General features: G+C 43.9%; 1 protein-coding gene across 2 annotated transcripts in view; it reads left to right on the forward strand.

Moving 5' to 3' along the window:
* MRTFA (myocardin related transcription factor A) overlaps positions 1 to 26,692 on the forward strand; it is an 80,934-nt gene that overhangs the window by 51,403 nt on the left and 2,839 nt on the right. For both annotated transcript variants that reach the window (XM_076337289.1, XM_076337280.1), the window contains exons 3-13: positions 14,807 to 14,862; positions 16,433 to 16,508; positions 17,184 to 17,345; positions 18,780 to 18,955; positions 19,424 to 19,579; positions 20,068 to 20,321; positions 20,675 to 20,846; positions 21,128 to 22,243; positions 23,411 to 23,578; positions 25,760 to 25,933; positions 26,355 to 26,415. In XM_076337289.1, the coding sequence (XP_076193404.1) occupies positions 14,807 to 14,862; positions 16,433 to 16,508; positions 17,184 to 17,345; positions 18,780 to 18,955; positions 19,424 to 19,579; positions 20,068 to 20,321; positions 20,675 to 20,846; positions 21,128 to 22,243; positions 23,411 to 23,578; positions 25,760 to 25,933; positions 26,355 to 26,415 (2,571 nt within the window). The remainder of the gene's footprint in view (positions 1 to 14,806; positions 14,863 to 16,432; positions 16,509 to 17,183; positions 17,346 to 18,779; positions 18,956 to 19,423; positions 19,580 to 20,067; positions 20,322 to 20,674; positions 20,847 to 21,127; positions 22,244 to 23,410; positions 23,579 to 25,759; positions 25,934 to 26,354; positions 26,416 to 26,692) is intronic.

Raw genomic sequence — 26,692 nt, forward strand, 5'->3', positions numbered from 1 at the left:
TACGGGCATCAGCCAGTCTCCTTCCTGCAGGGGAAGACAAAATCTGCAGAGCCAGGGAACTTTTACTTGTCTGGGTGGACACATAGGATATACCCTAATGCCAAGCTTTAATAAATTGACTGTCAGGTTAGTGTTGGAGAAGGTATTTTTTTGTTTTATCCCCCTTCTTCCCCCCAACATGCAAAAAGATATCTGACAAATAGTTTTGTCATGCTTCAGTACCTCTGAACTAGATGACTTACAGGTAACAACTTGAAGCAAGACCAAAGAGCAAGTGTTTTATTTTTGAGGTTGTCTCAGTTTCACTTAACAGTTTTAGTAAAAGGCAATAGATCAGCTATGTTTTCTTCTTTCAAAAACTTTCCCCCTCCCCCATTTCACAAACCTTATTTGAAGACAGTGTAGTAATGAGGAGTTTCTCATTCCTTCTATTTCTGGGGTGCACATTGTAATATGACACAGTGATGTGACTTAGACTTTGCTAAAGGTGTAAGGTTAGGCTGTCAGCTCTCTCTCTGAATGAAGAGAACCTGTCAGCTGAAGTGGCTGTCTGGAAGGTAGTGACATGTGCAAGATGTTTCTGGGACCCCTACTTAAAATTCTATTACCAAACCAAAAAGGAAAGACTGTCCTGTCTGGATATAGTACATCATGCCTGTCTTATTTTTACCTAGGAAACTCATATACGTGCTTTTACAGAATACACTTACTTGCTTTTGGATGAAAGACTAGTGTCCCAGTGGCTGTGTCCTTTTACTAATGCTTCCCAGAAGAAAATGTTCCTGACTTCTTTGTGGTCTCCTGCTTTAAGTGGATATGTATGCAAATACTGTATTAAGTTACGTTCAGTACTGGCTTTCTTCGAAGTGTGGCTGGCCAAACTTGTGATTCCTAAGAGGGGTCTGTTTTATGGGCCCTTTGAAAATGAGGCCCTTGCAAGTAATTCAAGTAAGGCACCCAGAGTAATTAGTCAGTCTTAAATTTGCTTAAAATACAACCTAAATAACTAGTCTTTGCAGACTTGTGCCCTTCGTTGCTTCATTTATGTCTCTTACATGTGAGTTCTGTGACAGACCAAAGAAGAATGCTCAGTGAAATATCATTGTGAAAATACTGGTGACACATGAAAAGGTCCTTTCTGCAATGGAGAAAAACCACTTTAGCAGATCTATTCTAAACATGATTTGAAATTAGTTCCAAGTCATGGTATCATTTACCCATACCTGCCAACTGGAAATAACCACACATAGGGAAATGTTTAAAACATTATTTGCCTGGGCCATTTTTAATGAGAAGATCAGATGTGAGATAAATTGTGATACTTAACGCAAAAGTCCCATTTTTAACCTGAGAAGTAGAGTATGACTAGGGGCCATGTTCCTCCTGAAGGCATCTCAGAGCCATGACAGCTTTGCTTCTACTTTCAGCAGTTCAGAATAGACATTTTTACTTACTACTGGGAATGTGTTAGGTATCCTGTATTCTCTCATCTCTCTGCCAGGTATCCTGTATTCTTTAATCTCTCTGCCCTGTACCCCCTGTCTGGGAAAACATTTAGGTGCTTAATCTTGTTCCTCTATCATCTGCTACTAAACATGGCTACACTGGGCCCCATGCCTCCCTCCTGAGTTTGTTAGTCAGGAACCAAGCCTCACACAGCCCTTTATGATGATTTAACAAAAATAGAAAAGTGGGAATCCAGAGAATGGTTTGGTGCTGAATGAAATGAGCTGGAGCGCTCTTTCCATGTGAAATGCTGGTTGGTTTCTAGCCTTTATTTTCCATCTGGAGAGCCTTAACACTCTTGAAAGAATTGTGGTAGTTGTGGTTGAATCTACATTAGCATTATAGCTTGTGTAAGGAAGGTGCTTTTGAAGTGAAGCTTCTGATTGCGTCTGCCTACTGTACCTTGCTTTGCACCATGAAATGAAGTTTGAGAGTTGGATTAAATTGGGATGAAAGTAAACTGGAAAATATTCTACCTACAGCTAATATGCATTCAGTCCACTACAGCTTGTCTGGCACACCACCTTCTGTTTCATCTTCACTTACAGAGTGTGGATGTCAGTTCCTCAGCATCAACTGTTATTCTGTGTAGATTTGGTCTTACTATGCTATCCAACATGTTCATTTATATTTGCCTTTAATACAGATCAGTTTGTGGATCTTGTAGCCAAACAGGCATGCAAAAACCAGTGAAACAAGTATGGGAGAAGTAAAAGTTTTTGTTTTACATTAAAGGCTATCTAGTGTGCAAACTCACATTGCAGTCAGAAAAACCAAAGGTACCAAAGTAAGTCTTACGTGGTGTTTAGATTCAGCTTGGTGCCCTAAATGAGAAATTGTATTTCAGGCTTCCATCAACACAAGGTTTTTGGACTCTGTAAACCTGAGGAGTGGGAGAAGATGCTTTGGTGTCCCGTTAAAGTGAGAGGGAGAGTCACACCACTCCTCCTTTGCTTGCTCAGAACAGAGCTGGGAATTGCTTTCTTTGTTCCCATGTGGAATTTTGTTTATATGGTAGAGAGGAAAGGCAAATGTTTCAACATTTTTTTACCAAGTACACTTAATCTCGCTTGAATAACCTTTCCAACCCACCAGCCACCTACAGTAGGGCTATGCTTCACTAAAAGATTAGTGTATTGTAGTAAGAAATAAAGCATTTATAAGCAGTGACAAAGGATTCAAAATAATTGGGTTTTATGCTTCATTAATTCTTCTTGCTTTTCTGTTGTCACTTTGTGTAACCTTTTACTAGTAGCAGGATTCATTAGTTGAAGACTAAAATTCTCAATTGCCCATAGAAAAGAGGTGGGAAGCAAGTCTTCATCTGCATCTGACATACGTGTGATTTGAGCTAGAAGGACTGTATCTAGAAACAAGGAGAGCTGAGTTTTCATATTTTTTCAGGTTTTGGCCTATTTTCTGATAGTGCAAATAGACAAGCTTTTTTGCTATTTGTATTTTTTTGTAACTATGCAGAGGTGATTTTCATCTTCTTGTCCTCAAAAACAAAAACTGCTGTCTGTGCTCAACTCTTTGAACTCTGTCATGCTGTAGAAGAACAGTCAGATGCTGTCAGTTTTTACAGCATTGAATTTAAAGGTTACAGCTATTGTAAGGTTCTTCGGGGGAGTATTAAACACACAGTTTTCCACCCTTGAAAACAATGTTTAAAACAGTAGCTAACCTGCATCTGAGTAGAAAGACATGTGGAAAGTATCTTCAACTAAAACAGCAAAAATTTTTAGGGGAAAGACATTTGGCAAATGTAGCAATACTCTGCTTTGCAAAATATGTTGTGCTTTTTCTGTTCTGCAAGGTTTAAAGCTTCACATGTCCATTGTTTTATCCAATGGGATCTTTGGCTTCTGGCTGCAAACACAAAATACAGGCAAGCATGCAAGGTTGTCATGTGGCAGAATCCTGCAGGAAAGCTGTTGTTGTGACCATCAGATTCACCTAAGCAGGCGAAACAGAAGTAGAAGATCATTTCTGGGAATGTGCCTTGTGTTGCTCTATAGCACTGCTTTGTGAATATCCGAAAGATGACACAGGCAGCCTTTGAAAAGGGCATCGTCTGGACTGAAAACTAGAAGGAGGGTGGCTGCAGTACAGGCAGAGAATTTCCAGGAGCTTCATTTATTGGATGTTTGCCAGTTTTTGTGCCCACATCCAACTACTCTGACTGTATATTTGCTTTCCACGATGCGATATATGCAGAATGCATAAATGTATGTAGAATCCAAACAGGATGGAGTTTGTGCTGGTTTTCTGATGTGACTGTTTTTACGGGTGCTGAGGTGTTTCCATGCTATAGGTCTGCGTTACCAACAGTCTGATGCAGTTTTCTGTTTGGACATGCAGCCTTTTAGTTGCTAGAGTGTATTTTGGAATACAAGATTTGTGAATCTTGTGCTGCTGGGTTTCAGACTCTCCTGAAGAGAGTGTATTTTATCTCTGGACTACACAGGGGGAGTGTGCCATAGTTCAATTGCAACATGTCACACGATTAGGAATGATTGTAATACAGCAGGCAGTCTAATGATTATAATCTCATTAGGCCTTTCATATCACTAACTGCATTTTTTTTTTAGCCATAAGGTTAATGGAGAAAATTTAATATTTGTTATAAAGCGAAAATACAGTATTTGCTGGGGGGGGGGGGGCTGTGAGACATTGCTTAGAATTAATTCTAAAGGAATTGCTGTTTACTGGGGACACTTAGTGATTTGAGGATACAGAACACAGGTTATGCTTTGGCATATCAGTGTGATCATCATCTAGGCAAAGCTTGTGACTGGTCTGCATCCAGCACAGCTACCATCACAAGAAATTAAGGGTCTCTGAGGTAGTGATTTCAGGAAGCAAAATGCTTGCCACCTGTGAGTTTCTAAAGTTAAACCACATCTCTAGACTTTAACACCTCAACCCCCAAATTTGGCCATACATCCACACTTGTGTTTGTGTAGGGTCACTAAAAATGATATTGCTGCTTTAGCCTTTACCTGGTAGTCTATCCACTTCTCAATTTTAAAAAAGTAATTTGGTTGATGAAAATAATGCACTTCCAACTTTATTGCATAGCTCTATATTTAATATTTTATTCACGTTCATGTTTTCTTATTAAGCTGCCAGTTTTAAACCTGAAACTTGTCAATACAGTATATGGGGCGGTAGTTGAAGGAGACACCTGTCCTTTGACGATATAGTCACCTTCTGGTTCCTGTCACAAACAATACCTACAGCAGAGCATATTAAACATTGTCAGAAACAAAAGAAAACAAAAACCCTAGCTTTTTTAATTGTTTAACTGTTAATTGTGAAATAGCATCTTTTGATGTATGTCAAAGAAAGGAGAGGCAGTAAGCTGTTGGAACATACAGAGTTATCTACACGTGCAGTATTTTTCATGGCAGGAATTGTTCTGCAGTCATGCTGATGACTTCAGGTGCAATTCCTAATGCCTCAACAATATTTTATCTTCTACAAAAAGGCTAGGATAGAAGATGAACTGCTATGCATATGTGGAGTTTTACTGATTGGGAAGTGTTGCAGTGTGGCTACGCAGTTGACATTTCGAGATTGTTGTGTGTTATATTTGAACTGCAGATAAACCAACTGCTTTAAGACCCCGAAAGAGCTCCTCCTGCTTTACCTATCTCTGCTGCGTAACGTGTTCCTGTCATTCTCTTGCTGCTTTACATATCAGGTCTTTGTAGTGACGTTCCCTATAGTTTTTGGAATATATTTATAGTAACAAAGCAAAAATACAAATTTTTACTTCCCTGCCATATAGTGTCTGCTATTCTGCCCATTGGTGACTGCTTCACTTTCATACCTTTTTTCCACAAAACAAGCTGAAACTGTACTTTCATTTAGGATAAGAAGTTAAAAACAAACATATGGACTGTAATTATCATTAGTCCCAGACTTGTTTAATAAAATGTCCAAACCTGTCAAGTCTTTAAGATCTAAAAATAATAACTTTTTTTTAATACTCCATTTAACCTCTGAAACCTTGCTGTTTCCTGGTTCATTGTGTACAGAATGGGACCTCAAAAATAGAGGCTGCAGTGAGACTTTTGATATACTCGATGTCATGCTCTGAGAGTAAGGCTGGAACACTAAGCAGTTATCGTAAAACAGAAGCTGTAGAGGGCACTTGCAGCTGTGTTTCTGTGGCATGTAGCACAGAGATCTGTAACTGGTTTTATTTTAATTTGCTCACCTACCTGTAACTTGTCTCCCAGGAATTATTTGCTTGTTCTTTGACTTTGATCTCTTCTCTTGAAGCACAATTTCAAAGCCTTGAGGCTTTGTGTGGAGAAGGAGTCCGTGCATTTAAGATGGGAGCCTCATTGTCAGGGGCCTAATAACTGCACCTGGTTTGTTTATATTTTTAGATAGCTTTCTGTGTTTGTTTTCCATGTGTTTATATCATCTGTGATTAATGAGACATGGTTGGAGTAGGAAAGTTCATTTTGTTAGTAATGGAAATGTGCTGTTTGCCCTTTCTGAAGTAGAAAGAAAAGGCCGTTCTCAGGGGTTTGATAGGCTGCATTTAGTCCTTGATCCTTGCAATGATAAAAGATTTAACTCTGCCGGCTGCAAGAGAAACATAATAATTCAGGGGAGTAAAATCTGGTATGTAATAACAGCTTTTTCCCCTTCATGTTCCCACAGTTGTCTTGGGTTCATTCTTACTAGTTGGCTGGGAATGGTCTTTCCTTTTTCTTCTCATGGCCCCACACCTCCCCTAGTCTGGGCATACTGTAAAGGTGTCAGAAGAGTTTGCAAAGGGCGATTATCCATCCAAAAAGAAGGCATGAAGTCTGGTCTAGGAATGCATGGATCAAAGGGTTCTCACTAGAAGTTCCTTATCTCCTGTTTCCTCTTCAGTTTGGAGGTGGCATAATCCTAATTGTAATGAAGCTTTCTTTTATCTTTTTTATTTTTCAGTTCAAGATTTAGGTAATGTCTTTTGAATGCCAAGAGTTAATGGGGATGCACGGAGCGGGTTATACTATCTGTATTTGCTGTAAATGTTCTTTGACACAAAGCTGTAGCCATAGTCACCCATAGATCTGATAACTGTTACCATGGGTGATAATTTCCATTTTGCTCCTAAAGAGGGTGAACTTCCTGAGAAATTACACATTATCTGTTAAGAGTTTAAAATAACTCAGTGTTGGGCCTTGAAAAATCTTAGCCCTTTCTGTCAATAATTTCGCATGTTTGCTGTGACAAACCTACACTTCAGGCTTTTCACACAGTTAAAACTAATGAAAGTCTTAAACTTCAGCTGTATCGTAGAGGAGATACCGCTGTAATAAAGTTACTGACAATTTTGCCGAGTTGTGGACATGGGCTCTGGAAAGGTGCTTGGTTCAGGCGTTGGAAGCAGCTTAGCTGGCGCGTGGCTCCGTGGTGAGCTGAGCTGATCTGAAGCAGGGTACCATAGTCCCACCTGTACGGATGCTCGTGCGACCAGGGCAAGCCCAGTTCAGGGAGCTGGAATGTGGCTTTTTTGGGGAGCAACAGCTCCATGAGCCGGTATGCTGTGCAGGCTCATGAGTGTCGATGCAGGAGAAGGGGTGGCTCTATGAGGTAGGGTGTCAGGGAGGTAGGACTTCTTCAGCTCTGGCTTCCACAACAGCCTGAGCCTCACCAAACAATCTAGCTAACATGGCCTTTATTTGGCTGTTGTCTTCTGTGCCATATCTCTATTGATTGGAATAGCTTGATAATAGGGAAGGCTCTGTAAAGCCGTAGCACTATAATGGTAATGTCATGCTTTGGCAGTGCTGGCAACACTAACAATGTGGGAAAGAACCTTTCTCCAGCCTTTCTTCAGTTCGAGACTAGAAACACTCTTAATTCTTTAATAACAATGACATTGTGCTTGAAGGGTGTCACTGAAGGGCAAAGCTGCATTTGTTTGGGTGCCAGAGATGTGTTTCTCACCTTCATAAAAATATTTGGATTGGGTTTTTTAGGTCAATCTTAATTTTGAATTTTCTGAGTTTACCTATTTGGGGGTTTGAGTAATCACAATTTACCAGTTGTGGCTTCTTTTCTTATCCTTAACTTGATACGCAGATCTTAGCCTTAATCCAAGGGCTCTTACCAATGCCAAGGGTATGAAATCAGCAAGAATTCTCAAGTGTGATCAGGTTTGTGTACTGGATGTGAAACTCCCTGGAGCTGCATAAGGAGAAGAGGGTGCTGATGGAGATCTCTTTTCTATCACCTGTGTATTCCCCACCCCCTTTTCATATTTCTACAGCGTGCTGCTCTTTGATACTGCCCCACTAGCAAGATGACAGCTCCTTCTGTGCATGTGACCCAGTTTTTGAATACTTTTTTCTTCCATGCTATGAGAAATGCTTTTTGGAAGTGGGGTGAAGATGAAGGGGGGAAGAAAGTGCCAACTGCCTTGATCTATGGTACAAGTTTTGTGTCTCTTGCCAAATGCTACACACCGAATGCTGTGGGGTGGGAGCCCCACCCTGAACTGACAGAGGAAGTCATCGAGCCTGTTTGCAGCACTTGTAAACAAGAGAGAGAAACTAGAATTTGGTTGAGAGCAGAGGTGAATAGCTGCAGCAGAAGGCCTTCTGCCGTTCTGAATTAAGTCACCATGTCTGAGGTTGGGTTTGGACATGACACGAGCTTCTCTTTGTCATAGTAAAGGAAGATTTTACCTTTCCCTCAGGAACCTATCTAACTGAAGAGCAGAATACTTGAGTCAGTAGCCTTTCTACAAACATTGCATAATGTCTGACCAACTGGTTTGCAGTTTAAATATCACCTTGTTGTCTATGATGAGCTAGATACTGTGGCCAAGGAAAGCTCGTGTGCTGTCTCTCCTCTGTCAGCTTACACATCTGATAGCCTCCAGTAGTGATCTTACCAATTGCAGAAGGTTTTGCAGCCTCTCTCCCCTCTAGACAGTTGAGCTATGAGGGCCTGTGAAGACCCTTTTGCCTGCCTTCCTTTCTTTTCTTTCTTTCTTTTCTTTCTTTTCTTTCTTTCCTTTCTTTCTTTTCTTTCTTTTATTTCTTTCTTTTCTTTCTTTCTTTCTTTTCTTTCTTTTCTTTCTTTTCTTTCTTTTTTCTTGCTTTTTTCTTTCTTTTGTTTGTTTCTTTTTTTCTTTTTCTTTCTTTCTGTCTTTCTGTCTTTCTTTTTCTTTCTTTCTGTCTGTCTTCCTGTCTTTTCTGTCTTTTCCTCTGCCTGTCTTTCTTTCTGTCTTCCCTTTATTTAATTCCTTGCAAACCTTGGTGTCTTCTGTTGGCTGCATAAGCAAGCGCAGGGTGTACAAATATTTTGACCTTTTTCTCAGCAGTTGGGTCAGTCCCCTTCCCCTGCTATGTTTTGTTCTTAGAGTGACTGAATTTGGTTCTGATTCCACTTACTTCTCACACTAGATAACAGGAACTTGAAGATCTGCATATGACTATCTTTGAAAGCTTTGCAAGGCTAAAATTTGCTTTTGTACACTGCGGGGTAAACCCTGAACAGAAAATGTTTGAAGCATTTTGCCCAGCTTTTTGTCTCTCCTGTTATATTGGAGATTTGGGGTTGATTCCTGGGCCTTGATTCAGTCTGTTCATAGCAGCACGAGTTTGATGCTTTGCAGCAATATCTCCCTGAATTCATGCATTGCTATCTTCAAAATGTGTCTTGGACTGAGGGAACACTGAATTCATGCATTGCAGTTTTGGACGCTGTTTCATAGGAATTAGTACATTGTTTTGAAACAAAGATTAGCAACTTCCATCTCTGTGCTTTGTATGGAAAGGTGTGTGTCATCATAGATGGTCCTCTGTGCTGCTGCTTAACTCCGGGAGGTCAGATGGAAGGACAGCAGTTGCAATGTATAGCTGCACACATTTCTGAAGCAGGGTGGAGGCACAAAGCAGTTGCATCATTGATCTCCAGGGAGATATCTCATGGTAGCTAAGGGTGTGACCACAAAGATACTAAAGCTTCAGGAATTCTAGTGATGAAGCATCAAAATGCCCCGCAATAAGTAGCAGAGAGACTAAAAAGTATGTGGTAGGAATTTAATGAGATCCTTGCTAGCCAACCCATCTGTGGTAGGAAAATCATGTCCTGCTGTCAGTCATCTAAAGGTGAGCAGTATTGAGCTCATCCTTATAACAGTAGATGTTGCAAATTGCCAGGTGGTTGTCTGAGTGGGACAAAAGTATTTACAACTCAGTGAGGGGCACCTGCTGGACTGTGCTGTCCCAAACCCTGTTGGTGATACTATTATCCTTTCTAGTCTTTCACTAAACCATTTTTAGTGCTTGTTCGGCCATTTGTAACATTGGGCTGTTTTCCTAAGGTGGATGGGGTAGTCTGCAGACATGGGGGCTGTGGTTCAGCAGCGTGGGGGGCTCCTGCTGCAGCACTGGCTTTAAACCCAACCTCTTGTTTCTGACTTTGTCTGGCAGGGCAGTTTTTGCTCAGTTTTGCTGACACTGTTATTTGTGGAGCCGTGCTGTAAACCAGCATACCAGTCCAGGTTAAAATAACTCTTTCAAAACAACTGTGATCTGAGTCCACAAACAGTTTTGTCAGCATAACTGAGGGCTAGCATGCTTTGTCCCAGGCCTAGGCACAAGAACGAGGGCAGAAAGTGTAACTGCAGTTTATTGAGGATGAAAATACCACGCACATATGTAGAAACAAAATCAGAAAGGCAGGCAAAAGGTATACCTAACTGAAATTGGGCACTGCAGAAGTTACTTCTGCATTTTCAAATATCCCAGTAGCAAGAAGTATCAAGGAATTTTTTTCTGCATACAGTGGAAAACAAAAACTCTCAACAGCTTGAAAAAAATTTTTTTTTTTTCTCTGGCAGCACTCTATTCTCATCAGGGGCTCACCCAAAGTTTTGCTAGCAAAGCTAGTGAAGCTGGTCACGCAGTTAGACAGATCAAGGATTTGAACTGAGTTAACTAATATCTCTTTTGGCGGAGGGACGAGTGCCATGGGGAGGTGCTGGAGTAACTTTATGGTGACAGTTCCCTAGTAGAGCTCCCTGTGTGGCATGAGTACAATTGGACCATCAATGGTGAGGAAGAAACAAGCGGGACATGGGGGAGGGGGAAGAAGAGGTCATTACTTAAGCTGGACCTACCATCAGACTAAACATTTGTTGAACTGCCTCCCTAGGAAGTCAGGATTTTAAATGTCTTTTTGCAGTTCTTGGGTTTAGTAAGGTGCTTGACACAGGCTTGCCTGACATTTTTGTAGGCAAGCTGGGACAACTCGAAGCTGCATGTGCAACTGGTGAGAGAACAATATTGGGATAAAGGCTTGGTGTCAGACTGGGAGGATGTGCTGAGCAGGGTTTTTGAGTGGGGAGGGAGGAGGTCCATGTCTGATACTATTTGGTATTTTCAGTAATTTGATGTAAACAAGGGAATAGTGTGCATATTTATAAGCTTGCAGGTTAGTTGGCTGGGAGGAGGACAGGACTGGGACTCAGAACGTTTGGAGAAGCTGAGAAATACGGGACAAAACCAAAGAAAAATGCAGAGTTTCTACATTTTGGTACGTCTAGTCAGTGGCATGAATTGAGGATGGCGGCTAGATAGCAGTTCTGCAGAAGAGGGTTGGAGACCTTTCATGGTTTGTGAGCCAAGCACAAGTGAACATGTTATGCATTTTATGTACACAAAAAAGGCAAACCAGCTGGGACATATAACTAAGAAGTGTTATTTAATAATAATTTAGCTCTATAAAAGCTGATAAAGCCTAGGCTGGAATATGTATCCAATTTTGGACACTATACTTCAAGAACAATGCAGATCAAATGGAAGGAGTCCAAAAAGAGAGTAAACAAGCAAAGGTCTGGGAAATGTTATCTATAAGGGAAGGTTGAAACAACTGGCTTTGGTCATTTTATATAGCAGAAGACTGTAGGAAGACCAAAGTTTTCAAATACATAGGGATAGATGCAAAGAGGAAGATAATAAATTGTTCTCTGTAATGATTGCAGGTAAGGCAAGGAATAATGAGTATAAATTGTAGGAAGGGAAATGTAAGTTAGACATTCAGAAAGGTTTTTAAATAGCAAGGACATCTATGCACTGGGATAATTTCTCTGCAATCATATTGCATTTTTTCATGAGAGATCTTCAAGAACAGGTTAGACAAACTACAGTAAGGAATAGTTTAGTGTATTTTATCCAGCCTGAGCAGTCAGAAAGGATTAGGTGGTTGGAGTTTCTTCATACTTATTTTCTGCGGTTATATCTGCTGCTTCAGGTACCAAGGGCTGTCGACATGAATCCTATGTCAGTGATAGAAGTGCTGGCCCATGCCTACGTGGTTACCACTGCTTCTACTCCGCCAGCTAAGCCGCTCATTTGTGTACACCGTCAGAATAAGCCTGAATAGCTGATATGGCTGAGAACAGTAGAGCTTTGTCAATATGGGTAATTTTGAGTGGAATGGATAAAGCAGCACTCGGGTGAGCAAGCCAGCAGGGTACAGAGGGCAGGAATAGTTTCGCAGGGATCAGTGCCAAGTGGCCAGGAAGGGCAGTGGTGGGAACTGGAAGAGGGGCATGTCTGCATTATGGGTCTCCTGTAGAGCTTATCCAGCGCCTTACTGCTTCAGAGTTCTTCACAGGATTTTTCTTTTTTTCCATTTGCTATAGTAAAGTTAACAGAGTTGCTCCACAGCTCTGGGCTATGTAGTCATTTCAAAGCCAGAAAAATGTGCAAGGCTTAGTTAACTTCAAATAGAATATGATTTTACAATAGACACCCTCTTCTGACATGTCAGCCCCATCCTAGATTGCTGAGGGAAGCAGTGAAGGATTGGTGCCCTCTTGACATTTTCAGAGGTCGAATATGAAATCCTCTGTCATGTTGCCAGCCCAGAGAGTTACAACCCAGTGCTCGTTTCCAGAGGACTAGTCATGAGAGACTGAAATTGTTCTTTACAAGATTCTTCCCGTAGCAGTTTTGCATTACTTACTATTTAATGTGTATGTGATTTGGGGGAGGGTTTTTCTTTTTTTTTACTTGGGGATTTTTTTCTTCTCGCTTTGTTCTTCTGTATGCAAGAGTTTTCTTGGACTACCTGTGAAATCAGCTGAAATCCTGCGGTTGACTTTCCTGACCATTTGCTATGGTCAGGGAAATGTCACTTAAAGTTCATGTGCTGCCTCTTACTGATGGCAGAGGTAGGCAGGAAGGGGAGAGTAAAGAATTACTGCCATGCCTGCACATTCCAGTGGAGAGAGCTTTTGAAGACTCAAGATGAGGCCTGCTTCGCTTGTCTCCAGGGTAGATTTTTATACCGATTTATATATTGCATGGTATCTTTGCCCAAGTGTACCTGAACTTTTATTTCACTTTTCTGTGATATGCATACAATGAAAGAAATGCATGTTTAAGTTCAAGCACGTGCATATTCACAAACAGTTCATGCGGCTTGAAAAGAGTATTTCCCAATATTATTTGTTGCTTGCTCTTCATTGAAGTGTGGTGGTCAGACTGCCCAGGAGTTGATGTGTCAGCTAGCCAGTGAAGTTTTTTGTATTATTTTTGCAGTTATTGCAAAACCATATCTCTACCCTTACTTTGGTTTATCCCAAAGTGCAATCAGTGCACTCCCATTTCACAGCTTGCATAACTTTCTCTGGTGATTTCTCTCCATAACCAGATTGTATGAAACTATCTTTAATCTGAACGGGAACTGTTTGCCCATTCATTGTAAGGGTCTGTATACTCATTTGCTATGGTTAGTTCTCAGTTACTGTTAATTTATTCTACAAATTAGTCTTCATTCAGTTCTGTAGTCTGAATCCCATCTATGATGCCCAGGATTCCTGGCATATGGACTAAATTCTACTTTTTACCCCATTGGTGTGAACCTAGAGGGGCTCTGTCTATATTTTGCAGAACATGTGTCTGTCTTAATACTGCGTCTTTGGCTACTCCATTTTATTCTGTAGGAAAGAGTTGAGAAGTCTACACATGCATTAGAAGTAGTTTCTTGCATTGCATTTACTCAGGGACTTTTATTTTTTAATAGCCTTTTGAGATTTCATTATGAAATTACATTTGAGAAATATTTAATCATTGGTCTTAAGTGAAAGAGTAAACTATATTTCATAAGACCTAGAAGTAATACTTTGGAGTTAACTGTACAAGTTTAGATTTCTGTCTTCAAAAGACTTGCAACTTACCTTTAAAGCTGAAGTTTTTAAACTTTGCTGTTTAGCTTGATGGTGATTTAGAAACTTCACCGGGCAGTTTTAAATATGAGTATTTCAGAAATATGAAAAGAAATTACTATGTTCCCTTCAGCTCATTCTGAATACAAGCCACAATGTGATTGTTTTAAAAAACAAGCTGCTTGAAGATTTGGGAAAACCGTGAGGAGCTAGTGACACTTACCGTTGCTGAGTTAGAACTAATGTCACCCTCTTTCTCTGGTTTTACTGTGGGACGTGAGCTTTGTGTGCTCCAGAGGAGCCAGGCGGAGTGAGAGATTCCTCCAGGGTTAGTACGGTCCTGGACAGCAGAGGATCAATTTCCTAAAACATGATCCATTTTGGCTCTGGTTTTATACTGGGCCCGAGGGGGCGAGGAGGTCTGTTATATGGAGAGCTGCTGTTAATTCCTCAAGTCTTGGTTTTCTGTCAACAGACAGATGTACTTTCCTGTCCAAGTGTTCCTGTTTTCATGATAGTTTCTCATACATATATGTCCTGTGGACCTGCAGAATTTGTAACCAGCCCTTGTATGTACACTAAACACAGGTGCAGATTAAGGAAAAACTTGCAGTTTCCTTTGACATTAAAAGGTAGTAAAGAGGATTTACAGTTCATTAGGATCCTCCCCCATCCTCCCAACCATTTCATGTACCTCTTCAATGTCTCAGTGCCATTCCCTTACTTAAGGGTCCTGGGTGTTTTACTCCATGTTGTAAAAGGCATTTGTTGGGGGGCTGTTTTTGACTCATGTTCTTGGACCCAACTTTGTGAACAGTGTCCAACTGTTCACAACTAGTTAGTTCAACTAGAAGTGTAGCACATGTTACCTTCTTTAGTAGCCCACAAAAAGTCCAGGTCAGCTCCTGTAGCTCTTGTGCTGTCAAATGGAGTATGTCAATTCACATCACTTTATACCAGCTGGAGATCTGGTCCAGTGTGTTGAAAGATGCAGGAGGCAGTTGCTGCGGTGTATTTGTTAACTTAGTTGGCCTGAAGGGACGTGCAGTGAGAGAACTTCCATCATTCTAATTCATTCTCTAAATGTTTTTCTCTCAACAGCTCTGAAAAGTCCAGCTGCATTTCATGAACAAAGAAGGAGTTTGGAGCGGGCCAGGGTAAGATGCAATATGCTTTTTAAAGTTTTGGGGAAGTCAGGAGTAGTATGTCTTATGTTTTGGACATCCTGTAGCTGTTAATGAGATGCAGAAGGAAATTGTTCATATTCTGGATGTAATACAGCACTATGCAAAGATGTATTGGATGGGGTGTTCTTTACCTTGTATGTGGTGGTGGTTAACCCTCAGTGAACTATATGGTGCCTGGATTTCCCCTGGAGTCTTCTTTTGGAAGTGACTGATATTCTTCTTCCTCACTGTCCATATACTTTACGTTTTTATTTTTATGGTGTCTGTTTTGCCCTTAAATGCTCCTATCGTGTGGAGCTCAGTTCCACCTTTGAGGAAAGTGTATGGTTTCTGTTACCTGCACGTGCACTTGTTTATCTAGGATATTAGAAACTGAAAATTTAATGGAGAGGATCCCCTCCAAAATCTTGTAACACTGAAATCACACAGACTTCTGGCTCTATAGAAAGAGGAAGCCAGGCATCACACTTCATGTGGCACCTTTGCTAACTGGGGGGTTTCTTGATGATTTCTGTTCCTCCAAAGGCCTCTGGGGATATTTTTTTTCTGATTAGCCTACAGGGGAATAAAACCTGTTATGACTGCTGGGCTAAGTTTTGTTTTAAAAGTGAAAGCAACATAAGTAAAAAAATAACAGCTGTGATTAAAACCTGTAAGGGGGTGTTAGCACTTTAAGCTCTGTGGAAGGATTGGAACAGTGGGCTTTGCATTAAGACCAGTGTCCCAAAGGCTTTTGCTTCTTCCTCCTCTTTTTTTTCTAAAACCTTCTTATTAAGTTAATATTTTGGTGTGGGCAATTGAGCAAGTATGGTGCAGTTTTCTGATTGACTTCAATAGTTTTTTGTTCTGAAGGCCCGTTCTGATGGCCAGTACTTACCAGTCTGTTACCCACTGCTCCCGGGTTCCCATCTGGCTGTGTAAAGGGTAACGTGCTCAGCCCGGACAAGGTCATCTCTGTACATTGCTCTGTAGTGCATTCTCCAAAGACAGAGCTAAAAGCAGTTCTGGAAATTAAATTAGTCTTGTCATAGCATTTAGATTCTGCCTGCCAAGGGAGTGCATGGGGTCTTTAGCTTAACAAATAACATATCTTTAAACAAATAAAAGAGTATGCCCAAACCACAAGTCAGCCCTGAATGCCAGCAGTATATGAAAGTATTTGCTGTGAACAATGGAACTAGTGCATCTATCTTTAATGTAAAAAGAAATGTCTTGAATTTCACTCTGACACAAGTTAGTGGTGTTGCATAAAAGGAGAAAAGAGGGCTTCAGCTCTTGAGGAAGTCCTTTCCAGTTTCTGTTCTGTGGGGCAGCAGTGCACTCTTATACTGAGGCGATGTACAGTAGAAGGTCATCTTTAGAATAAACTCATTCTCTGGGTGCTCTGAGACAGAAGATATGCCCCTTCTCTGTTCTGTGTTTATTTAGACCTCAGTAACAACTAAAGATGGTTGTTTCTTTTGTTTGTGCTGTCCAAGGTTACCTCACTCCTGTATCTGATCAACTGAAATTGGTTCTTGCTTGTCTATTTTTGCTGCAGACAGAGGACTATCTGAAACGGAAAATCAGGTCCCGGCCAGAGAGATCAGAGCTGGTTAGGATGCACATTCTGGAAGGTATGGCATGTGCTAAACAGGAAAACATCAACAATAAACTGCATCATAATTACTTATTTAACAGCTTTCTATTTTGCCTCTGACCCCCAAATCTTTCTTTCAGTTGGGAGCGGGCAGAAAATCATGCCTGTTGCATGATTCCTTGGGAGGGATTCAACTCTGCTTGCATGGAGATTCTCAGAAGAATGTGTTATGTGAACTCAAGATTGTGCAGTTTTGTGTAGCTAGGCAACAATGAAATGGGATGACTGTGGATTGCTCTTCTACTAAGGGAATACACTGTAAAATATCCAAGAGGAAGTGAGGCAGATTTGATCTAATTAGTAAGCACCTCACTTTCAGAGAGGGAGTACTATGCTACTGCTGAGTACCACATCTTTGGACACAACTGAAAGGGAAAAGATGAACGAGAATTGGGTGACATCAGTTTGAGAACAGTGAATTTGTCCTATTCTGGAATCACAAGGGTAGTAGTTATCTTTATAACTTAAATATATATAATACTGATAATATCTTTATAGTGCGTAGCTATCTATTGTTATGTGCAATTATTTTTCTGTACAGTTATCTACTGTTATCTACAGTTACCTTTCTGAATAGAAGTAAAATACTGCTGAACTGCATAGGTGGGCCATTGCTGGATTGATGCCATTTTATTTACTTTCCCCTGAACAGAGACCTCAGCTGAACCCTCCTTGCAGGCTAAGCAGCTGAAGCTAAAGAGAGCCAGGCTGGCAGACGACCTCAATGAGAAGATAGCGCAGAGGCCAGGTCCCATGGAGCTGGTGGAGAAGAACATCTTACCTGTGGAATCAAGCCTGAAGGAAGCCATTATAGGTAAGGCCAGAGGAGGATCTGTGTTGAGGGCATTTCCCATAGGTGGCTGTGATTTCCTGTCAGTTCACCTGCCTGTGTCTAAGGGAGTGCAATCCCATGGTTGGTCTTGTTTTCCTGTCTCAGAATCACAGCCTTTCAGCCCCACGGATTCTGAAAAGCAGAACTCCCCCTGACCCAGATAGTGCTACAGATACATTAAATTATAGGGAGTATGGACATCCCAGAATAACGTGAAAGCAATTGCATACCCTGGAGACTTGAAAGACTGTTGAAGATTGCATTCTCTAGATTCTCTCCTTAAAAATCCCTCTCTCGGTATAACATGTCAGCAACCTTGGTCAGGGAGAACCCACTGACTTGGATCAGGGAGAGGAGACAGAATATAAACAGGTGTGATGAAACAAAAGCTGTCTGTGAACTTAAAAACTTCAGAGGATTCAACCCCTTTAAAAATAAACCAGAACAGATGTAAATCATGCCAGTGCCATTCCAAGGGCTGAAAGGAATGCTGAGGAATAGCCTTCCCACTGTCTCAGCAGTGCTCTTTCCCATCTCCCCAGACTGAGCAGTCTGTGTGCGTCTGTGGTTATTCATCCCTTCAAACACGCACAGCTACTTTAAAGACAAATGGGACACAACTGTGAGCAAGATGGAATACTTTTAATGAAAAAGGAAAAGGACAGTGTTGTGGGAGAGCCTGCCTTCACTGTTGCACAATAAGTGGTTGAGGAAGAGAAAAAGTGAACTGGTGAACTGGATGTGGCTTCCTTCCGACTTTGACATCTCTCTGGATTTCTGTTGCTTTTACGTTAGGTGCAAATGATAGTATTTTCCTGCTTACCAGGATTAATTTGAGATAATGTAATCTAAAAAACATTAGTGCATTACAAATGTACACTCAAGTGAATTTATCTACTGGACATGTAGATAGACAGAAATGCTAATAGCAGTCAGGGCCACCACTTAATCCATAGCCCTTGCTGCTTATAAGACTAGAGGACAATTTTGGATTCTCTTTTGAAGAGGGATTCTACCTTCCACCACATAGGATGAACACCAAAGAAACTATGACTCAACCTTACACTGTCTAACCTTCTTCTTTCTTGGTGCCAAATGATAATCAAATAAGCCATTGCACAGATCTGGGTTTGTGCAGAGTTAAGTACCTCTTGTTATACTTCCTGATCTTTTCTGGCTAAGAAGCAAGGGAAATGGTTCACCCCAATCTGCATCATTTTACTGATAGCAGAGATGAATGTAGACACTTAAAACTGATCCAGTTTGGGCTCTGTTCTCTCATTTTTGGTTGGTGCTTTAAGCACAACTCAGACACAACTCTCTCCATGCCTTCATTATCTTAGTGAAACATCTAGTGTCAAGTGAAATAATTTCTTACTCCACTTTAAAGACCACAGTTGATGTTTGTGTTTGTAGTTGGACAGGTGAACTACCCAAAGGTTGCAGACAATTCCTCCTTTGATGAGGACAGCAGTGATGCCCTCTCACCAGAACAGCCAGCCAGCCATGAGTCCCAGGGGTCTGTCCCATCGCCGATGGACTCCCGGATTTGTGAGCCTCTCCCTAGCACCACTGGCACATCACTAGCTCAGGTGAGAATGCAGTGGCCTACTACAGTGCCCTGGAGCGTCACAGATGCTGCTGATTTGTGGCAGAGGATCCTAAAAAGTGAGACCGAGGGATCCTTAAAAGGTATAGTCTGTGAGATTTCACAAGGGGTCTTAGCTCTGTGTGGTGTTGGTGAAGTCCTCTGGTTATTCAGAAGACCCTGTAGTGGTGCCGTGTGGGGAAGCAGAGCAATCATTACTTGATATAGCCTGTGTTGGTGGGCAACTGATTCTGGCAGGCAAAGCTAGGAGATACAGGTGTGGGATTTTGATTCCTTTGATGCCCTAAGAAGTTGTGCTGCTTCTCAGGGACAACTGAAGCAGTGGGTTAAAGGAGTCTAATTAATGACTTGAAATCTGTGCTGCTTCCCTGTAAGCGGACACTTCCTGCACTCTCTTAAACTGTTTCCCTCCTCATATGTGTATTCATTATGCCTTTTTCTGTCCCTGCAGGGTACATCCCAATTGCAGATTAGCGCAGACTCCAGTGAAACACTTTTCCTACCTGAACAGCCACCCCCGCCTCTGCCACCTCCACCTCTTCTGCCTCCTAGTCTTACCAATGGAGTGGCTCTTACTGCTGCCAAGCCCCCACCAACACTCATTAAGGTACTATTTTGGCTGATTTCTTCATTGTTGTAGTCTGAAGGAAGATAAGATGGTTACTCTGAAGAAGATTTTGAGTTGGAAGTACTGTGTTAACAGACGCAAAGGAAGGAAAGCTTATTTCTCACTAGCGTCTTCCTCTGACACTAGTTGTAACATATTTAATAGGTTTTTCTGTTCCATTATTCACCTTCTGTAAAATGGGTCCTGAATGCAAAATGTTTTGAAACAATCAGCATTATCCACAATTAGAGTCAGTGAGTCTGCACTGGATGAGCAAGTGATCTGGTGTGCTGGGAAAGATGACCTGCGTTATGGTGCAGTGTAAGCTGCTGTGGGTGCTGTAATTATTAGAGAAGCATGGAAAGACCCTGAGGTCAAATCTGGAGAATTTTGAAATGAAAATCCCAGTGTGCATTCTGGTTTACATGGGGTGTTATGTTATTTCAGTGTTTCCATTCTTATTTGCTTCCTCCTTTTCTTCTAAATAGCAAAGCCAGCCCAAGTCTGCTAGTGAGAAGTCTCAGCGCAGTAAAAAAGCCAAGGAGTTGAAGCCGAAAGTCAAGAAGCTTAAATATCATCAGTATATTCCCCCGGACCAAAAGCAGGACAAGGGAGCTCCTCCCATGGATTCATCCTATGCCAAAATACTGCAGCAGCAGCAGCTCTTTCTCCAGCTTCAGATCCTCAACCAGCAGCAGCAGCAGCACTACAACTATCAGACCATCCTGCCAGCTCCACCAAAGTATGGGTCCTAAATGGCAGCTCTCTCTTAGGAAGCACTTGTTTCCCCAGTACTGTTATCGGAGACATTGTGTTCTGGGTGTGATGTGTGGCGGTTGGGTGTAATGCACTCAATCTCGTTAAGTAACAGCGGGCTGCAAAAAGGGCTGGTGTCAGATGAATCAGACAAAAGCAGCTGAAGTGAGTTGGTTGGTCGGGTAAGGGGCATGGATATAGTCAAAGGCACTGGTGTGCTTTAATGTCTAGGGTGGCACTAGTGACCCAGATGTTTCTGAACATATGATTGTTGACACTAAGGGCCTCTGGTGCCTTTCCACCTTGGTTTTGATGCCTGTGTTTTTTCTTTCCCTGCAGGCCTCCAGGAGAGCAGCAGAGTGGTGCCAGTGCCCCTGCTGTACGCAATCTCTCTGCCACAGTCAGCAGCGCATCTTCAGTATCCTCTGGTTCCAGTGGGCTGATGCGACAAAACAGTAATGCTGCAGTGGGCAAGCCTGGCCCTCTCCCTGCCAACCTAGATGAGATGAAGGTAAATGTGCTGTGAAGCTGCACAGCCCTTTTTTTGCCATTGTCAGTGGAGAGGGCAGTACTGAACAATGTTGCTGCCCCAGAGCAGGGCTGAGGTGGACTGACAGGAGTTAGTCAGCTGGTATTGCTACCCTGCAGTCTGTACCTGAGGTGCAGGTTTGTTGGCCTGCAGGAGGGTCAGTTTAGTCCTTTGCCCCATGGCTCTGGTAGCTGTTAATAGTTGTTCTGGTTAGAGTGTATGTATGTTCTCTTAACGTTGCCTTCTTTTTTTCACCATATCAGGTAGCAGAGCTGAAGCAAGAGCTGAAGTTGAGGGCCTTGCCTGTCTCGGGCACAAAGACAGACCTGATTGAGCGCCTCAGAGCTTACCAAGAGCAGAACGGTGCAGCCGGCCAAACAACCCCCACTCCCAAGCCCAGCACAGCAGCCATCCTCCCAAAAGCTGCCGAAGTGGTGGTAGCCTTCCCAGCTGCCAGGCTGAGCACAGGGCCAGCCCTGGTCACTACTGGCATTGCACCAGCAGAAGTAGTTGTGGCCACAGTCACTGGTGGCGGCATGATGAAGTTTGGCAGCACAGGCTCGACTCCTCCTGTTTCTCCAACTCCTTCTGAGCGCTCGCAAATGAGCACAGGGGACGAGAACTCGGCCACTGGAGACACCTTTGGAGAGATGGTGACTTCACCCCTGACCCAGCTCACCTTGCAGGCATCTCCAGTGCAGTTCCTGGTGAAGGAAGAAAGCTCCAAGTCTGCCTCCTGCAGCGTAAACGCGGCAGCCAGGTCGGAGCGGTGCAGCACTGGTAACAGCAGAGATGCAGAAGTTAGGGACAAAGACCAGATGCTGCAGGAGAAGGACAAGCAGATCGAGGAACTCACCCGCATGCTGAAGCAGAAGCAGCAGCTGGTTGAGATGCTTAGACTACAGCTAGAGCAGGAGAAGCGCTCTCAGCAGTCACTACCGGCCCCAGCGGCTGCGGGAGAAGGGACAGCCCTTGCCTCCAACCCAGTAGCATTTGGCACACAGGTCAAGAGTGAAAATGGTTTCCTGAGTTGCCAGTCTGCAAAGCAGTCCAGTGGCCAAACAGACCAATTCAGCCCTGCACCAACCGCTAGCCAAATGGACACTTCGAATCCAAGTCCAGTGCCAAAGAAAGCCGTGATGGTGAAGCAGGAGGTGCCAGCCGCGGAAGCAGAGCCACCATGCCAGTCCCACAGCCCGCGGCTTTTCCTTGGCCAGCAAGGGAGCGCCCTGAGCGACCTCATCAAGGGCACCCCTCCCCCTACCCTCATCACCGACTCCACAGGGACCCACATCGTCCTCACCGTGACCAAGCAGAGCGTCGAGAGGCAGGGCCTCTCGCCCCACGGAAAGGCAGGGAGTAGCTGCCCGGCCTTGCAGGTAGGCAAGGGTTAGAACACATCCTGGCTGCAGGCAGTTGGGTTCCTCTCTCCCTCTTCCCGCTCCTATGGTTCAGGTTACCATAGGATGATGTGGAAATTCAATGCAGTAAATACTAAAATGGCTGAGTTGCTTGCTACGATGGCTGGTAGTTCATGGCTTTGTAAAACAGAGCAGTGTAAGCAGATCTTCAGCAAAAAGACTGGAATTTGACAATGATGAACTGTGTACAGCAATGCACGATTAACTATGTGCATCATAGGCTGTTCAGCATTCTTCCAAACACATGGTTCTGCCTTTTGTCAGGCAGGATCTCGGGCTTGGAGGACAAGGGTTTGCTGCCACATTTCACTTCTTTTTGAAAGAACAACCATGCCTGTGACATTAAAAAAAGCAGGGTGTATTTCACCTCTTGTCCTTTATTAGAGAGATTGTAGTTGGACTGATAGATAGGTCACCTTGCCTACCAAGAGCTGAAATCAGACCCTGGGAGCAGACTTCTTGCTTTTTGACTGCTCTTTGTTTTAATGCGTGTCAGTATTTCAGCGTTAACAGAGTCTTTCATCAGAGATGATCTACCATTCCCCTGTTGGTATGAGATCAGCACTTAACAGAAGCGTTCCGAGTGTTTCTTCCGGGAAGGTATAAATATGCCCAGGTTTTATGGCATAAGTCAAAGCCCAGCATCTTCTGTGGCGTCAGAGAAGATTTTCATTCTCTGCTGCCACATTTCTTGCACCTTCTGCAGAGCAAGTGTCAGTGTCTACCATCAGGGGCAGGCACTGAGCAGGCTGCATTTGCTGTGTAGCCGGTGAGATGCGAATCAGCTGTCTAAATATCACTGTCCGGCGTCACCCTTGATACCCCAGGGTATCTCACCTAAACTCCAGCCGCTGCTCCAGAAGGGCACAGGTCCTGTGTCAGGTCTGCCAGCCCTTGAAGGATGTCATGGGTAGCCCAGGGATTTAGAGTGGTACTACCTCCTCTTTTAGGACTCTGAATCCCACCCCAATCTGATTTCTCTGCTTGGTGAAACAGAACAATTGACTGAATTTCCTAAAGAATGAAGAGTGGGGAAAAACAAACTTCATAAATCCTTTAAAAAACACAAGCCTTGCTCCATGTTGTGTCGGGAATAGCTTCTCATGGATACCCTTTTCTTTTCAGAGAGTACAATCATCACCCGCTAAAACTTCCAGCCAACCGCAGTGTCAGCTACCTACAAGCACCCCTCAGCAGCCCACGCAGCAGCAGAAGCAGCAGCCCACGCAGCAACAGAAGCAGCAGAAGCAGCAGCAGCAGCAGTCCAGAGGACTAAACCAATCTGTCAGAAAGGTAGCTTGCTGCCTGGTCACTTTTCTTCCTTGTTTTTCTTTGCCTGCTGCTGGGGTTTGTGGCAGCGGTGGGAAGGGGACACACGCATGCACAATCCTGGTCAGAGACCATCATCACAGCAAGTGAGATCTCATAGCAGCTTCTGCCACAGCTTGCAGCTGCACGGAGTGTTTGGTTTTCAGCTTGAATGTGGCAGCAGAAGGGGTGCCTGGCATAGCCTCTCCATTCCCCTGCCTCCTGCTGAACTAGCTGTGATGGAGAGCCCATCGGGCATGAAGTTTCAGGAGCACTAAGTGTCCATGAGGTCTTCCCCTATGGGCACACTTGGAAGTGATGTGGAGGCTTTAGAGCAAAGAGCTCTGGGCTAAACCCTGACAGTTTACTAGCTTCTGCCCTTTGGTTCCGCATCTGAGCAGAATGCCAGCTGGTGTTTTAAACAAGCATTGCCTATCAATTAAAAACGATGAGAGGCCAGAGTGGGCAGCCTTGGTTCACAGTGGTGTCCCTGATTCTTGAAGGAGTGCTGCTGAACTGAAAAGGTGGCTACTGCATGGAGAGAGGATGGTGTGGGCAGTATGTCTGCAACTGAAGGTGGCGTACGAGCTCTGAGAGGGGCAAAAGGATCTGACCTTTTACTCTCTGGTACTGATGAACATGCTGTGATTTCCGTTCCTGTGCCTTAAGCATACCTGTTAATCATCTCTTTGTGAAGTGCAATGCAGATTCAGGAAAGAAAGCACCTCTGGCTTTACCCCTTCTCCAGGTGATGGCTGTAAAGAGGCTCTGCTGTGCATCTCCTCCCTTTCTAGCCCACATCAGGGATGACTTAGCTCTCTCTCTAACATGTAATTAAGATAAGATACAGAAAGGTTATGAAGAGTTTTTAGAGCTTGGAGGATCACTGCTGAGTCAGATGCTGGAAAGGATATGAAGACAGGAGTCATTTCTAGTGTTTTCAGAGTGGGATATCCACTTTGCAAAGGGTCGGTGCCTTCATTTGCTTTGAGACCTTTGAGAAAATGCAGAAGGTAAATGAAGGCACCTTTTCCCTCAGACTCCTGTAGCTCGTGTGCTGTGGAGGCAGCTGTAGTGACTTTCCTAATCCTTTTGCCTCCCTGTAGGGTCAGAACCCAGGTCTGCAGGTGGTCACGGGGCAGCTGCCTCACACCATATTGTCTTTCTCAGCACCTCCAAACCTGCAGCCCTTCTTCCCCAACGGTTTCCAGAAATGGTCCCTGAAAATTGGTGGTCCTGGCAAAGCCAGCCCACCCAACGTGTACCCTCCCAGCACATCCCAGTGGCCTGTGCCACAATGCCAGCTTCCAGCCCCTCTAAGGAAGAAAGTGGACCCCAGAGCAGCTCTGCTGGCGGGGACCTGGGGTCACTCCTCTACCTGCAGGTCACAGAACAGACGAACAGCTTTCCAGGGAGAACAGGATGGGGAAGAACATCAACACGTACAAGTGTTGGAACTGGCATTCAGCTACTGCCCGGGGATCACTGCTCCAGGGGAGCAAGCTTTAGCGTGAATCACGCATAACTGCTGTAGAGGCAAAGACCTGATCCATGTTTTAGCCTTTCTTATGGGCAGTTGTGTGCTGATTCATCTGGTAAAGCTGAGTCATGAGCACCACTTCCTGCAACACTTGGGGTTTCCTTTGGAGGTCTCTGGTGCTGCTGAGTGCTCTGGTGCTCTCCGCCCACCATCAGGCTGTGAAACTTGCTGCTAGTGAAGCTTGATTGTGTCCCCAAAGCAGGCACTCCAGAGGGAGATGGGTAAAAGATAGGTCCTGGATATATTGCACAGGGTAGGCTGAACACAGCAAAGGAAGCGCCCTCGCTCTCTCTCCAAAGTGTTAGAGGAAGCCCCCACTTGGACAGATGAGGCTCTCCCCATCCAGGAGCAGCCTGGTGGCGGTTTGTGGCGTGGTTGCTTTAGCGTTAGAAAAATCAGCAAAAGATTTCCAGCTGTGAGTTGGAGGGGAAATCTGTCTTCCTCCCCTGCAGCCAGGGCATAGTGCACAGAGTACACGGAAGAAGCCAGGCTGCTGGGAGCAGAGCAGTGCAGACCTCTGTGCAGCACTCGCCAAGAGAGGGGATGATGGTCTCTCAAAGCGGCTGTGAGACAGGAGTTGATGCGGGCTTTCCCCTGATCACTCCTCCTGCCTTTGTTCTAAACAGTCCTCATCACAGCCCGGCTCTCCTGCTGCCCCTTCCCCATCCCAGATGGACCTGGAGCAGCAACAGCACACGTCGCTTTTTGGAACTCCTCCACCTCCTCTCCCTGTTCCCTCAGTCCCAATGAAAGAGCCACCAGGCTATGAAGAGGCCATGAAGCAACAGCCAAAGGCCCAGGTGAGAGCAATTCTTCTCCCTGGTTTCCTTGGAGAGCAGGTGAAAAGTTGCCACTGTAAATCTGCTTAGATTCCTGATCTGGGCCAGTAACAGAGAATGGAGACACAATGTCCCTTTATAACTGCGCCTTTCTAGCTGAATTCCTTCTGGAGGGTTTGGGGCAGACCCTAAACCACGGGTAGAAATCCCAAGCCACTCACCGCTTGGTGAGTGTTAGTACAGCAGTTGCTGACTGTACCTTCCCATCCAGTAACAGCCTGGGGTTACGGAGGATGCTGGTGCCATGCCTCTGTGTGCTCATTCTTGCTAGATAACAGCCCCATCCCTGGGGCGAGGGAGGAGAGCCAGCAGCCAAGGGTGGTGTTGGAGGTGGAAGCTCCCCTGGTGAGTAGGAAGCTAATCCTGTGCTTGCTCTCCCCAGGAGAACGGCTGTTCCAGCCAGCAGATGGATGACCTGTTTGACATTCTCATCGAAAGTGGTGGTAAGGAGACAAAGCCAGCGTTTCCCATAGTCTTTAGGTTTGAGCCTGGGGATAGTAAGAGCACGGAGGGGAGAGTCTGTCATGGCCCAGGTCTTTGCTCCTGCTCCCTGCCAGCACCTTTAGCGTAGGCAGTAGTCATTAAAGGCACTAAGGGAGATGTCAGTCAGGCATTAGTATGATACAAAGCTTCTTGGTGGCTCTGCTGCATCAGATCTGGGCACACCTCTTCTGTGATACTGGACAGAGCTTGAATTCCCCGGAGGTGGGCTGAAAACTC

Source organism: Aptenodytes patagonicus, chromosome 1 (assembly GCF_965638725.1).
Source record: "Aptenodytes patagonicus chromosome 1, bAptPat1.pri.cur, whole genome shotgun sequence".
Taxonomy (NCBI): domain Eukaryota; kingdom Metazoa; phylum Chordata; class Aves; order Sphenisciformes; family Spheniscidae; genus Aptenodytes; species Aptenodytes patagonicus.